The 15,547-nt window shown below is 43.2% G+C and overlaps 1 protein-coding gene across 4 annotated transcripts in view; it reads left to right on the forward strand.

Annotated features, from left to right (window-relative positions):
• Ralgapa2 (Ral GTPase activating protein catalytic alpha subunit 2) overlaps positions 1 to 15,547 on the forward strand; it is a 300,697-nt gene that overhangs the window by 225,546 nt on the left and 59,604 nt on the right. For all 4 annotated transcript variants that reach the window (XM_023720114.1, XM_023720115.1, XM_023720113.1 and 1 more), the window contains one exon: positions 7,039 to 7,166. In XM_023720114.1, coding sequence (XP_023575882.1) covers positions 7,039 to 7,166 — 128 coding nt within the window. The remainder of the gene's footprint in view (positions 1 to 7,038; positions 7,167 to 15,547) is intronic.

Below are 15,547 nucleotides of genomic sequence, written 5' to 3' on the forward strand. Positions count from 1 at the left end.
ATTACCGGTCCATGATGAATCAAAAGCCTGAACCAGGATAAATACTAAAATATCTATATCTAGGCATATCATTTACAAATTGCAGAGAACCAAATGCTAAAATTAATCTTGAAAAAAGCTAGAACAAAACAACTAAGAGCAGCAAAGGTAAAAATTGTGCAGGACTTCTCTTCAGAATCTATATAAAAAGGTCTATGGCCATACCACCCTGAACACACCCAATCTCGTCTGATCTCGGAAGCTAAGCAGGGTCGGGCCTGGTTAGTACTTGGATGGGAGAATCTATATAAAAAGGAGAAAATGGTATTCTTTTTTCCCATAATTTTATTGAGAAACAAATAGAAATGAGACAGTTTCAAATCAAATTGGTAGGACAGTTTCAATAATTAACACATTGCATACTGTCTCCCTAGTGGTTTTTTGCTGTACAAGATGCAGACATGATATCCTATTTACAAACACTATTAGAACAAATCCCTCTATTCATTAAGAGAATGTAACTATATATCTATCCTAACCACTTTGAATACACAGATACAAAATGGTCATTCATCTGTATCCCCTTTTTTGTTTAGTTCTGTCATTTGAATATTATAGGTGTGTTAACTCAGCAAAATATTCTAAAAGAGTCCAGTAGTCCGTAATAGTATTGGGGCTTCCGCTTCACTGGCAATGTCAGAAATTGTTGACCTGCGTCCCCTACAGCTCAACATAACAGCATGGCTTTACTTCTTATACTTCGTTTTTATACTTTTCTGCTGGATGGTTAAGACCAAGATAAAGCCAGACCTATGTAACAAGAATTGTAGCTTTTGGATCTGATAAGGTCAGTCAAATCTCCTCAGGATTTATCCTGAGACCCTGTACCTCGGATTGTAGATCCTTTGTCAGTGTCAGCCATATAGATGAGTCACGGCCATTCACAGAGAGCAAATTGGCCAAGAAAATGGTATTCTTAACGTGATAAAAGAAAAACCACCAACCTAGGATTCTATATCCAGTCAAATTATCCTTCAGAAGTGAAGAAGACTTTCTCATACAAACAAAAATTGAAGGAATTCGTGGCCAGTATGCCTACTTGCAATGAATGTTAAACTCATCCAAACAAGGCAGGAACATGCAGCTACATAAGGTAAAGGAGAAGTTTAGAGGAAGGGGAGGCACAGGCACAATGAAATCTTTCATATTTTTTTATCTCTTATTGGTCTCATAGATAAAAGTACATTCCAATTACTTGCAAGTTATATTTCACAATTATAACTTTTGGGTAAACAGTAAATGGCAATGAAGCCTAAGGATGAGGCCATGGAGTTGGGAAAAGTGCTTTGGCTACTGTGAAGTAGTATAACATTATTTGAAGATAGACTTGGGTTAGTTATAAATACGTATTTTCAAACAAACTCAGGGCACCCTCTCACAAAAGTGTAAAACTAAAAATTATAATTGATATGCCAAGAGAAGAGAAAACTGGGATCTTATAAAAGTGTTTAGTTAAAAATCAGAAAAGACAAGGCTGGTTGTGGTGGTGCAGGCCTGTAATCCTAGCACTAGGGAGGCTGAGGCAGGAGGATTGTTGCAAATTCATGACCAGCCTGGGCTACAAAGTGAGCTCAAGTTAGCCTGAACTGCATAGTGAGACCCTGTCTCAAAAAGACAAAACAAACAAAAAACAGAGAAGACAAACTAAGAATGTATGTAGGACAAAAAGATGCAGGTTAAAAATAAAGGGGTAGAAAAGCTATGCCATGCTAACATTAATGAAAAGAAAGCCATAGTGATTGTTCTACTGTCAGACAGAGCCCAGCATTGGGCCATGATCCTTTAGTGATTCAGGAGTACAAAGGAGCTCCCCTGGGAGGTGACAGTAGAACTGAGGCCCAGGGAAGCAGGGAGCCAGCAGAGAGGATGGACAGGGCAGAATCCCCAAGGACAGCATAGGCTTCAAGGGACTAACAAAGGTCCACTGTGGCCAGAGGAGCAAAAAAGAGAGTGGAGATGCTGAAGAGCCTCCTGGTCCACTGTGGAGCCTGCACCTCTGCCTGACTCAAGGGCCAATGCCAAGCAGTAAGCCCATCCTCAGTTGCTCTTAACTATCCTAAGGCTCTGAGGATGTTCTTGTGGCTTCCTGCAGAAGCTGTGCGATTTTAGCTGGACTATTTCAGGCTTTTGACCCTGTTGGGTTGGTGTGTGGTTAAGTGAAGGCAAGGTGTGGCCCCTGGGTCTTTTACCGAGACAGAATTCCCTCTTCCCTTGAATCCATAAACTGCCCTTTTCCAAGATCACTTAGCATGTGTATGGCTCTCTGCTCTGTCTCTGCTCAGCTCCATCTATGTGTTTGCCTATCCTGGTGTCTCTCTTGATGGTGAGCCATGAAGGTAGGTAATGTAAGTAGCCATTTTATGTCTTTTTCATATGAATTTAGTTACTTGCTCCATATCTATTTTTAGCCTCTTAGAATCTTTCTTACTTGGATTTGTGTTTGAATCTGTAGCTCAATTTCAGAAGAGTTGACATCTTTTTTAAAGAGTGTATTAGGGCTGGGGATATACCTCAGCAGCATAAGCACCTGCCTGGCAAGCACAAGGTCCTGAGTTCAATCCCCGGTACTGCAAAAAACAAACAAACAAACAAAAATAGAGTGTATTTATTAGAGGGAATTGGAATGTGTTCACAAGGCACCTATCTGTACAAAACTTATAATCCAAAATAAATACTTTTCAAACACATTTTACCTCCCGCTATCTATTATACTCTTTTCTGTATTGCTTTTCTTAAAAAGGGGAATAAAAAAGTTTTTAAAAAACATTATAAACAATGCAAAATTTCTCTAAAAAAAATAATAGGAATTCAGCAATGGTTGTTGTACTACATATTGTTGTCTTCAAATTAGTTGCTCAGAAATTCCAGATATACATGTGTAAAATTGATCAGAAATGTTATGGAAAATTAAAAAGGAGAGAGAGAAAAAAAATTAAGCAGTCACTACTGTTTTGAATAAACCAGCATAAATCAGCAGTACAGTTATCCAAGCTATCATATATATAGATTTCTCTTCATTCTTTCCTTTCTCTTTTGCCTCATCCCAGTTGTTCATCTTAATAACATCAAAGCTTCCAGTTTAGGAAGGGTGTACATCTTTGCATTTATTTGTCTTTTTTAAAATTTTCTTTTATATTTCTAAGGATTGAACCCAGGCTTTCACACTGAGTTAGATCCCTACCCCTTTAAAGAAATTTTTTTTGAGAAAGTTTTCACTAAGTTGTTAAATTACCTACGCTAGGCTCAAATTTGGGTTCCTCCCACCTCAACTTCTCAGATTATTGGGATTATAGATATGCACTACCACACTTGACTTATTTAGGTTGTTTTTTTATTTCTCTCAATACTGAATTGTAGCTTTGAGTATAGATGTCTTGTACATCTTTTGTCTAATTTTAAATGTTTGATGCAATTATAAATTTGTTAAAATGCCATTTTTCAATTGTTAGCTGCTAATACCAGAAATATAAATATAAATTTTACAATATATAGATATAATAACTGCAATTAATATATAAATAAGTTATATACAATATTATATCTAAGTGTAGTATGGCTGCTTTGAGGGGCAATTATATCTTGTAATTTAATAATTTTCTTACTATAGATAAATCCCTTCAGATTTTTTAGGACAAAATTCATATTATCTACAAATCAAAATTATTTTATTTCATTCTCACCTTTATGTTTCCTTTTGTTTCTTTCTTTCTCTTATTTTTCTTTACTGAGATAAACATGATCTTAAAAAATATTGACTACAAGGACTAGGGAGATAGCTCAGTAGAATAAGTGCTTGCCTGGCAAGTGCAAGGTCCTGAGTTCAATCCCTAGTACCTCAAAAAAAAAAAAAAAAAAAGAAAGAAAGAAAAAAGAAAAATATATATATATATATTGACTAGAAGAGGTGAATGTAGACATCTTTGCCTCTTCAGATCTTTGGAAGGAAACATTTACTATTTCATCATTAATTATTTTTTCCTTTTAGATATTATTAAATTGAGACAGTTCCCTGGTATTCCAGTTTGCTGGGAATGCTTTCTCCATTTTATTTATTTGTTTAATCATGAATAAGGATAAAATTTGATGCAGTACTTCTGAATTTATTAAGAAGGTCATATAGATTTTTTTCTTTTATTCTATTAATGTGATAAATTGATCAATGAATTCATGAATATTAACACATTCACAATATAGCCATAATTCATATGTGTCACTGCTAGGCGACTTGAACCACTGGTGACACATGCATGAATGTCCCATCAGGCAGCACACAGTAATACATGGGATAGTCATATGTGTACTGCTGGTAGTTGAAGCCCAAGGGAACATGTTAAATCAACTTGAGTTTTTAGAGCCAGCCCTATTTGATCAAGATATATTATCCTAAAAGAAAAAAAAATATTTATTATCCTTTTGTACGTTGCCAAATTTAATACGCCTTCAGTTAGTAAACGGCTTTTGTGTTTTTGTTAAGGAATATTAGTGTTCTGTTTTCTTATCAGATCTGTTCTTAATGGAAAGAAACATGGGCAAAGATTCCTAATAGGCAAAGACTGTCCTTCCCTCACCATTGTGTCCCAGACCCCTCCCCCAATGCCAACCACAAAAAAGGTGCTTTACAAATGGTTATTGGGAGAAGGGCAAAGAGCTAGGCTGGAAATGTGCATTCATTAATTTAAAGTATGTGAAATATTAATGACTTTGGCTCGCTCAGCAGATGCTTGCATTCCAGCTAGTGCTAGGAACATTGCTGCTCCCTGGAACACCCACTCCACCTCCCAAATGAAGAGGTCACAGGACACAGTCCTTGAGCTCTGCTTTTGCTTTTTCCTATATTTTAGGGAAGGGTCTACAGGGTATTCAGGGTCTCACTACTAGATTGGACTTGTAGTAATTCTCCTGTTTACAGCTTTCCAAGTGCTGAGATTATAGGTGCACACCACCACACCCATTCTCATTCGCCAGTCTCAGAGTGCCCTAGGATCAAACCCCAGGCCCCTATGCCTGCTTGCAGGAGCCTTAATCCGCTGAGCTATTTGGCAATTTGGCCAGCCTCTTTTCTTGCTCTTTGCAGGCAACGTACAGTCTTGTGGCTAGAAATCTCATCAGCAGATGAACAACCCTTCCATGTATATGCCTACATGAGGCCTCCACTTCTAGCCTAGTTTACCCACAGATTCCTCAGTCCATCACAGCAATGTCTAAAGGGCTGTCTCAGTTAGCATGTCACAGAGTGAGCTCAGAAGGCCCCTTCCAGCCTCTTCATATCAGAGAAAGGCAGCCGCAGCCTCTGGCTGATCTGTCTGTCTGTCTGTCTGTCTGTCTGTCTGTCTGTCTTTCTCTTTCTCTCCCCCACCCCACCTCACCTCATCAGCCTTCTTCAACAAACCCTGTTAGCCCTACATTCATAAGCAGTATGTCTAGAAGACCACCACCTCACCCATGCCTACCTTCATTCCCTTCTAGGCTGCCTCCATCTCCTGCTGGAGTGTTCATTAGTTCCCCAGATGGTTTTCCCTTTGTAATTTTCCCAACAAAATAACCATAATAGTGCCTTTAAGATATAGATTAGGACAGGTACCCTACTACCTCAAAGTCCTCCAGAGGGCCTCTGTCTACTCAGAGCAGAAATCAGGAGGCTCCTTGTTTCCTGTATTGTTCACGCCCTCCTCTTTCCTCCTTGCTCTTACAGTGGCTTCCTTACTGCTGCAACATGCAATTCCTGTCCCCCATGGACCTGAACATTTGCTTCCCCCTAGAGCTTCTGTCAGGTGACCTAGCTGTGGCCCATTCCCACTTCCTGTGGATCCTTACTAAAATATCCCTTCTCTTACCACCTTCCCTCTCCATTTGACCCAGTTCAGAAATACTGAATAAAAGTCTGTTGCTTTTGTCTGCTTTTTTTCTTTTCTTTTCTTTCTTTTTCTTTTTTTATTTATTTGGTAAAGGATCTCACTACACAGCTCGGACTCACAGTGACTGTCCTGTCTCAGCCTCCTCAGCGCTGGGATTACAGGCATGTGCCACCATGCCCAGTTTCAGTGGCTGTCAAGGCACACCCAGGGTTTGGGGGCCGGCACTGTATGTGGTACCAGAGATCAAACTTGGGTCCTTGTGCTTGTCAGGCAGGCACTTAGACCACCAAGCTATCTCCCCAGCCCTATCTGCTTTATTTTTCACCTTAACACTTTTAATATATATATACCACATATATTGTATATGTTTACAATGTTTACTAGCTGAAATTTATAATAAACACTAAACTCAGTGAAACCAGGGATTTTGTATCACTCACTGCTATGTTCAGTGAATAGAATAGTATTTATCGTGTAATAAATGCTTTGTGAATAGATGAAAAAGCGAAAGAATGAATGAATATGAGTTACCAAGTCCCTGTTCTTGTGCAGCTAAGAAGCTCCATGTTAAGACTGATGGAGGCAGGGAGTGAGAGAGATCCAGAGACAGGCCTGAAGAATCTGGGGATAGCCCTTGAGGTGAACATGGGTCTGGTGGAGAAAAGCCAGGTCTCTCCATTAAAGAAGCGGGGATAAGGCAGCGTGGTGGTGGCAGAGGGGCAGTGAAGGAGGAGGACTGCAGGTCGCACTGTGCCGTTGCTGACGCTGATGATCAGCATCTCCTTTATGGATCACATGCATCAAATCCACGGCAGGAACATTACCAAGTCCACCTGTGTCCCATGCTGATTAATCTATGTGATGTAGGCACTTGGGGCCATGAACTTCTAGAAGTGACAACACGTAAGAAACAAAGACCCTCAGTGATACTTCGCTACGCAGAGTTTTGCTGGAGAGCTCCTGGCACAGGGGCTTCTGGAGCAATCCTGCTACTTGATCTGTGTCCCCTGACAGCCAGGGTCAGCCCGTGGGTGACAGCCTCTGTGTCCACTCCAGGTCTCGGATGTCAGTCATCTGTTCTCCTCTTTGGCTGGACTCTTGCTAGACAGTTTTTAAAGACTGCTTTCCCATTTTGAATTCCCAGGTCCCATTTTTTGGACCTCTATTTGATGGAGCCATCGTGAGTGGGAAGCTGCTGCCGAGCCTTATCTGTGCCACATGCATCAACGCCAGCCGGGCCGTGAAGTGCCTCATCCCGCTCTACCAGAGCTTGTATCCTTTGCCTCACTTGGGCTGCTCCTGAGCCTCCTAGCACTCAGATTGCGGCAGTGTTCATGGAGGGGTAAGTAGTAAAACCCAGAGACTCTTCATCAGTCAGTGTTGACAGTAACAGTAACAGTGTTGATTTCCATAGCACTTGTTAAAACTGTACTAAACAATCAGTTTGTGCTGTATCAAATTAGGAAGAGTTTGTGCTCATGCTTTCCTCCCAGACGTGGTGTCATCAGAGAAACTGTGACCCTCAGTGCATGCTCCTGGCTCCTTAGGCATTTCTCTCTGAGCTCAGGCTGGTCTCATCCTCACTGGGTGTTGCAGTCCACTGTGTGTGAGGCAGATGCCAAACCAATGAAGTGGGCTAATTCAGAGTGCCTCCCTGCAGCCAAAGGCAAATGAACTGACTGTCATAAATCAAAGAGTGTGGCAGGTACCACCTGAGAAGGGCAGAAAGAGTTCCAGAAGTCAGAGGAAGGAGCTGAGGCATCCATTCTGCTGGGAGGAAGGGGAGGCATCTCAAATGAAATGAATTTGGACTCAACAACTACTCCCAAAAGTCATTTTGCAACTGTCCCACATCATTAGTATCTTTTCCTTTAGTTCATTGTCTTGTCTCTAAGAGCAGAAGAAATTTTACTTCTCTAATTTTTTTCTCAAACATTAATTGGCATGCTATAATCCTTAAATCCAAGCATAAGTCTAATTATAAGAAAAAGATTGAGGTGAGTGACTTCATAAAATTGCTACAAACAAATCTGACCTACTAATAAAACTTAGTCTCTTTGTTCCTAATTGGTACTGAAAATGATAAAAAACACATTGTATTTGACCTCTCTGTAGACTTCTCCTGGCCTAATTGTAAGCGATGGGTTGCTAGCGGGCAGAGGGCGGATGAGAAATGGCACACGTGAGTAGATACAGTTTGTGAAAAATACCTTTCATTAAAACCCTGGTCACTTCATTGAGTGATTCTGCCTTTAGATTAAAAAAATACATATGCCATGTGGCAACTGAGAATTATCATAGAAATTAGTGGTAGAAAAGAGCTATTAGGTCCCATCTGGTCCCTCCCCGGGGGCCAGGCAGCCGTGTTCCCTGCAGCGCTCTCTCCTGCTTTGTCCAGGCCGTGGTGAATGTGGGGACAGGGTCTGTGCAGTGGCTGCCACAGCACTCCAGGCCTCATCTCAGGGCTGGTGTCAGTTCAGCCACAGCACAAAATTTTGACCTGAAATGTTAGAGCAAGATCTCTTCAGAAGCTTGCTTATCAGCTAGGGTGTGGAGGACTCTCGTCATCGCTGATGGACCTAAGCACAAATTCATTTGCAAATAAAAATATCCTATTGATTTCATCATGTCCCCTTCTCTGCTTGCCAGACTTCTCATTATGAGATAGGTGGTGTATTATTCTTTTTAAAACTGCTTTCTCCAGCAAGAATTCATGATAGCACTGGAGTAGTGGGGTTTCGGAAAAACCTTATTTTAAAATCGTTTCTAAAGTTCCAAGTATGGTATTCAGCATTACTTGAAAAACTTTCCCAACAACCCCATCAGGACTGATAAGCATCCCAGCTAGGGCTACTGGCATTAACATGGGATAGTACATGCTGTACTCGAAAATAACTCATAAAATAGTTCTCTTGGCATCTCAGTGGACAACTTGGTGCAGAAGTTAGAAAAGGAACCAAGTTACAAGACCTAAAATGCTTGTCATTATAAAATATTCTTCTCTAATGCTTTGAGTAAATTTGATTATTGCTATTGAAATAAATTACTTAAAATAAGAAATAAACTGTTATGCTTGATTTTTAGAGAGATACAATTAATGGGGAAAACTGCAACCATTTAACTGCTCTCTTCTTTGATTTCTGTCCTCAGAAGAACTAAGGAGAAAAAAAGTTTTTTCTGTTTTTGTTCTTTAAAAAAGTATGCTGATCTTTAAAGCTCCACACATGTCCCCAGCTAGCTATTCCTAATTAGTTGGTCCTTTGGTGTCTCCTTCAAACATCAAGGCCCACCATGCTCCGGCCTGGTTGATCCTGTCTTGGCTTATGTTCAGAATTGCTGTTTCATCGATGCATTCAGGTTTAACATTGAAAGCATCAAACCCTGATTTTGGGTGTCTGATTACAGCATGGGTTTCCTAAACATAGTTCCTATGGACTGTCTGCCAGGTCAGGTAGGTACAAGGAGCAGGGAGAGGGAGGTCAGGTGCTAGACCTCAGACTCTGCACAGAAGACAAGGGAATTGTTCTGTGAAGAGAGAAAATGCAAAGTTGGGGAGAACTTTCCATTTACCCTCAAAGGTCAGAGCAAAGGTCTCTCTGAGGAGAGCATTTGAGGAGAGGTCAGACGCTAGAGAGAAGCTGTCCTTCAGGGATGGAGGTGACATCCCAGCAGTGAGCACAGGACTGGTGTTCTGGAATGGTGAGCAAGTATGTTGGAGAGGTTGGAAACCAGCCCAAGTGCGTCAGGTGCCTGAGATGGACCCAGCTCAGGCGAGGTGGTGCTCTGGGTGGGCCCCAAGGAAGCCTCCTGACTCTTCCTCCTCCTCCTGCACACCTCCCAATTCTCATTCTAGCAGAGCACTCTGGGGTGAGCAGCCAGGGCCACCTGATAAAGGTCCAGTGGGGTGAGGGCATGCAGAGGCTGGGAACCTTGGGCACAGCTGGATTACCCCAAGGCCTCACCACAGTCTAGTACTGGTGAGGACACAGTGCGCTTGCCCATAGTAGGGCTGCTGCTAGAGGGGCTGGACAGGAAGTGCTTCCTGTTCTCTACATGCACCTGGCTTGTCTCAGAAGTGTTTTTGTATTTGCTGTCACTCTAAGAAAAGAATATTTAAATTTTTGAGTAATTTTATCATTCTTCTTAGATTGCATACTGCCAGCTTAATGTATAAATCTAAGAACTTCTAACTCATATATGGAATCCCAGAAGCAACACGATCTCCCCTCTATAGCTCACTGTGCTGGTGTATTTTGTACTTATTGCATGAGTGGAAGCACTGCACAGAGCCAGTTTCCTCTGTGTCCTCTACTCCTCATGCACTCAGGTCCTGCTGGCTCTTTGCACTGCCATTCAGTGCCGAGTGAAGAAGGAGACCCCAGGTCACCTACAGTCCACTGTCCCCCTGGGTTATGACTGTCACAGAAGTAGTCAGCTGCCAAGGGGGTGACACAACAAGAAAAGTTCTCCTAGGATTCCTGAGTGTTTCTCCTGGAACTGTTGCTTGCTTTCAGCATCCAAAGCAAGTTCAGCCCAGCAGCAAAGAGTGGCCCCAGAATAACCAGCTTCCCTAAAAGTGCAGTCCACAGAAGGGTGAAGCCCCACCTGCCCCCTAGACCCCACTGGACCCTCAGAGTCTGTCCCCATTGTGAAGCCTAGCAGTATATCCCTTGGCAGGCCCAGTGGACCGGTCATCAGCATCCTTATTAAGCAAGGAAGTTGTCCCTTAGTCTGTGTGTATCAGCTTAGTAAAAAGGAACCAAAAGCCTGAGAAAGAGCTGCTGTTACTGTTCTCTTGCAGGACTAGGTACAGACAGAGTGCCGGCAAAGGAAGGGAAATTTTTTTGGCAATCTAGGCCATTCTGCAAGGGCAGCCCTTATCCCTGTTTTGTTGTTAATACGTCCCACCTTGGTACTCAGCTGCTTTGAAACTCACCAAGTTTGACACAACCATTTTGATGCAAAAATTTTGTCCCAGTAATTGTCATTTGTTTGTTACCTGAAATGTAGGCTAGAACATGTTGGATCAATGGCCTTGGAACTCTTCCTTTTCTAAGCCAGAACAGTTTGTTCAATACTCATGGTGCCTGCTAGAACCAGTTAATGATAGGTGGTGAGGTGTCACCATATTTGGATTGCAGTTGTTAAGTAGAATGTTGCAAAGCTCCATTCTGCTCAATGCCACTCATTCCCTGGGTGACAGAGTGACATCCTATAAACAAAGAGTATGTCCCATAGTTCAGACTGTCTGTAATGGGAACTAGGGGGATTTGCTTTTTGTATCTACCACACATAACCAGAGTTGCATGTGGTGACACATGAAGAAGAGGGCCAGAGGAGCAGTGCTGGGCATTCCATCCCCTCAGAGAGGGACTGACAAGCAGAGGCCTTCAAGTCGGATCAGTTAGGACACTCTCAAAGAAGACTTAACTGGACATAGCAATGTGCACAGTTACTTCTGAATTTTGTTCAGTAATGCTCAAGGAAATACAATTTCTAATTAAGCTGAGGATTTGGGGCATTGCTGGAACAAATTTGCCTGTGGGGCTTTTTTTTTTTTCTTCAGTAAATCCAGTTGAGAATCAATATAAAGGAGTTCTTGTTTGAGATTCTCTTGGCTAACCAATCAAACAGTTGGAACTCTGTGGCAGAAGTACATAGAAGGCTGAAAAATACCATTATGTGATCAGAACAAAACAGAAGTGAACACAGTAGGGCTGTGTTTGGAAAGCACCCTCCTCCTCCTCTTCTTCCTCCTCCTCCTCCTCCTCCTCTTCCTCCTCCTCCTATAATCTTTTTGTGGGCTCAGTCAGATCTGTCAAGCAGACCCTTGGTCCTATGGCCACTGCTATTCCGAGTGACAGGGGCTACCTCACCTGCCATCTGCTTTTGCAGCCCTCCTGGTGGACAGTGGGCCTCCTGTGCCGAGAGTGCTGTAGTTGGGACGCTTGCCACATACCGTGTTTACGGCTCCCAAGCCAGTTGAGGGTTCCAAAATGAGACCTCGCTCGGCTGGCTGATGAAGTTTCCAATGCCATGAAGCAGGGCTTTCATGCTCCTTGTCAGATAACTCGTTTCAGGAAAGGGTTGCTACACAATATGCAGCATGCCCATTAGGGGAGTTCACTCTGAATCAGACAGATGGCGGCTTTTAGAATAAGCGTCCACTTCAATAGAACAATAGTCTCGATGGCATTCACCACCTCCACTCTCTGGAAATATCGGCATCTGACGGGCAGCCGGGCTGCCTGAAGGAAAGTGATCCGGCACCTCATTCTCCTACAAGAGAGATTTACTTGGGCTTTCAGTTAACCAACTTGACAATACCAAGACCCTCTCAGGCCCTGGCTTCACAGTTTCATTGCCAGGTTCTGCTCCCTAAAGCTGTTTTTTTCCTCCACCACTGGGATTTTTTATTCTTTTTCCCAGAAGACCTTTAATGTCTTCCATTAATTTCCTTACACATCAGAACTGAAGTTGAACCTTGAGTTGTACTTTTGCCATGAAGAGCCAGTTCTGCATTTGTCAACATATATGGTGTTGCTGAATGCCAAACACTGCCCTAGCCACCAGCAGCAGAAGTGTGCATGAGGTCACTCAGGTCAGGGCAGCATTTGCTCATGGATCAAGTTTTGGAAGAGTTCATCAGCTTTGAGAAGAACAGATGCTTTGAGGAGAGATAGGCTGTGTGTACACACAGGACAGATGGAGGTGAGGAGAGTGTGTGAGGGGCCAGAAGGAGCTTTGAGAGAGTAGGCCTGAGTTATGGCCGGAGCAGGGAAGGATGGACTCTTAACACAGCAGCCAGGCTGGTATCATGGGGAGCCTGCTGGGTTTGCTGGCATGTGGACAATGACCAGGGAAGAGAATGTCATGGTTTTCATTAGTACACATCTTCAGTACCTAAGGGTTCCTTTCCTCATGGAGAGTTGCTGCCTGCACATAGCACATTTTAATTCTCTTCCATCCCTTTTCCCTCCTTTCTCTCACTCTCCCTTCATCTTCTAGGAAAGAAAATTGTACACAGGAATCTGCAGTGTTTAGAGTAGATGTAAAAAAAAAAAAAAAAGATAGACATAGGGCCTGAGGAATGGAAATGATTATGTGATGGTTCAGATCTGAAATGGCCCTCAAAGCCTCATGTGATCAGAAGGCAACTGGATCATGAGGCTCTGGCTGACTTGCTGTCAGGTGGGGCTTGTTTGAAAGAGGCATCATTGGGCTAGGGAAATAGTTCAGTGGTCAAAGCACCTGCCTGGCAAGCACAAGGACCCAGGTTTGATCCTTGGTACCACACCAGGCATGATGGTGCACACCTGTAATCCCAGCGCTGAGGAGGTTGAGAGAGGAGGATCACTATGAATCTGAGCTGCATAGTGAGACCCTGTACCAAACAAATAAATGATTTTTTAAAAATTAAAGAATGAAAGAGGCCCTCACTGAGGGCATGGCCAGAAGGGTACATCTCCCTCCTTGGCTCCTCCCTTTACCCCACTTCCCGGTGGTGAGATGAGGTGGTGAGGTGAGCGGCCTCTTCTGCCAGGCTCTTCTGCTATGCTTTCTCTTCTTTGGAGCTAGCCGACCATGGACTGAAACCTGAGCCAAATGATCCTCAGCTCTTTAAGTTGTGGGTGCCTATATTATGACTCAGCTATGAGAAAGTGACTGAAGATAGCCTGGTTTCATGGAAGAGAACAGAAGAGAGAATTGAAGGGCTGCTTTCAGCAGACTGGACACAGCCTACAGCATCTTTCCATCACTGCATTCACCTGGATTCTCCCCCAGCAGAGCTGGGAGTAGGGGGCCCTAGAGATGAACTATTGCAAGGGGAGGGATAGCTCGAGCTCCAGAAAGAAAGCATGCGCTAGGGTGGTCTCCCTGCTCTCATGGATAGAGAGTGTGCAGGTAGGGGCTGGGTGCAGCAGTCCTCAGAGGGAAGGTGGGAACAAAAACTAAAAAAGGAGGGGATGAGCGAACAGCTCAGTTGAAGACCCTGGGTTCATTCTCTAGCACTACATATTAATTAATCTTCTGGACCTACTGTTGGCAGATCAGACTGAGGACCTGTGTCTGCATGATTGCCCATCTTCTAGCACTATCTCTTTCTCTTCAAATGGGAAAGGATAGAAAGCTGTTTTAGTGGGTGAATTGGAGTACAGATCTCTGAGGATAATACGGGAGAATTGGTCCCAGAAGGAAAGCTTTGATTTGGGGCCACCCGCTCCAGAATAGTTATACAGCAGAGATCACTAAGCCATGAGAATTTTGTTTTGTTTTGTTTCTTAAGAAGCCATGTAGATGAAGGATGCACCCAAAATTGGAAACAGGAAAATACTTTCGTTTTTAAAGAGTTCAAAGATGGATTTGTGGTGTTACAAGAATTGTTAGATTAAATAGCTCCGAGGCTGCAGAGAAAAATGTGTTTGTGAAGACTAAGGATCTCTGACATATTTGCTGTATTTAATAAGATGACTTTTGAAGCCCCACCAAAGCTTATAAATATAAATCTTAATTTTGGTAAAATGCAAAGCATCAGAGCTGTGAGCCCCTGAGAACTAGGTGAGCTGCTTGTAGCAGGACCTGAAATGCATTCATTCATGAACCCCTAGTTGACTGGCAACATGTGTCTCTGCCATGGCATGCCCACCGTGCCTTGTCCAACCTCTCATCATTCAGCAGCCTTGTTAGTAGCTTTCACAGAGGTCGAGAACATATTTGTCACAGACTGTCATTTGTGAGAAAGAATAAAGGGTGAATTACTTTGATCCAGGGCAAAGTCAGAGTTTTCCACAGACGAGACTTGCAGGCTCAAACCAAGATGAGACTCAAGAGGAGAAATGTAAATCATGCACTTGTGAATAACACCCAGGGATTTGGGAACGACAGAAAGGAGGTGAAGCCAGGAGCAGCACAAGTGTCCTCTGAGAGGAGCACATGAAGTGTGAAGTCCTTTTCCCAGGGAGCTAGGGCATGATGCCTGTGCTATAGCCTCCGGGATAATCCAAGGTGCTGCAGTTGCAGAAGGACCTCCAGCAACCTGAAGCCAGTCCAAAGCAACAGGGAACATTGTGCTGTAGGTATCTGAGAGCCATTAAACCCCAAAGGAGTTGTCTCCAGAACTTGGGAGGTTTTCAGGTAGGAGAGCAGTCAGAGAAGCTAGGACAAGTGCACAGAGACAACCAGGAAGCAGCTTTAGCTCAAGGTCAAGGCAAATATTGGAAACCAAGTGACAGCCGGTTGACTGCAGAATGAGTCAAGCCATAGATGGGCTGAGCTGGTACTGCCTCCCGGTGCTAACACAGCTCAAGGCTGGACCATCAGACCTGTTGGAAACTTGGAGTTTGTGTTTTTAGGAATCTAGATGTTTATACTTCTCTTGAAGGATCAGAACATAGGACCCTACCAGATGTCCCTTCCTGCAGGGAGCAGTTGGCCTCTTCATGGGTCCCACCTTATGTCTTCCTAGTGCTGAGTCCTTGAGCCAACACTGCCATCATAGTGTCCCATGGTGGGAAGGCCAGGAAGTGGTGGGACTGTAGGATTGTGAGACTAGCCTGGGCCTGAACATCACAGAGTTCCAAACCGCAGTTGTAAAAACTGGAGTTCCCAACTATGGAACCAGGTCTCTGGATGTGTCTTTTTTTTTTTTTTTT

The sequence above is a fragment of the Octodon degus genome, unplaced genomic scaffold, assembly GCF_000260255.1.
Source record: "Octodon degus isolate 3935 unplaced genomic scaffold, OctDeg1.0 scaffold00073, whole genome shotgun sequence".
Classification (NCBI taxonomy): Eukaryota; Metazoa; Chordata; class Mammalia; order Rodentia; family Octodontidae; genus Octodon; species Octodon degus.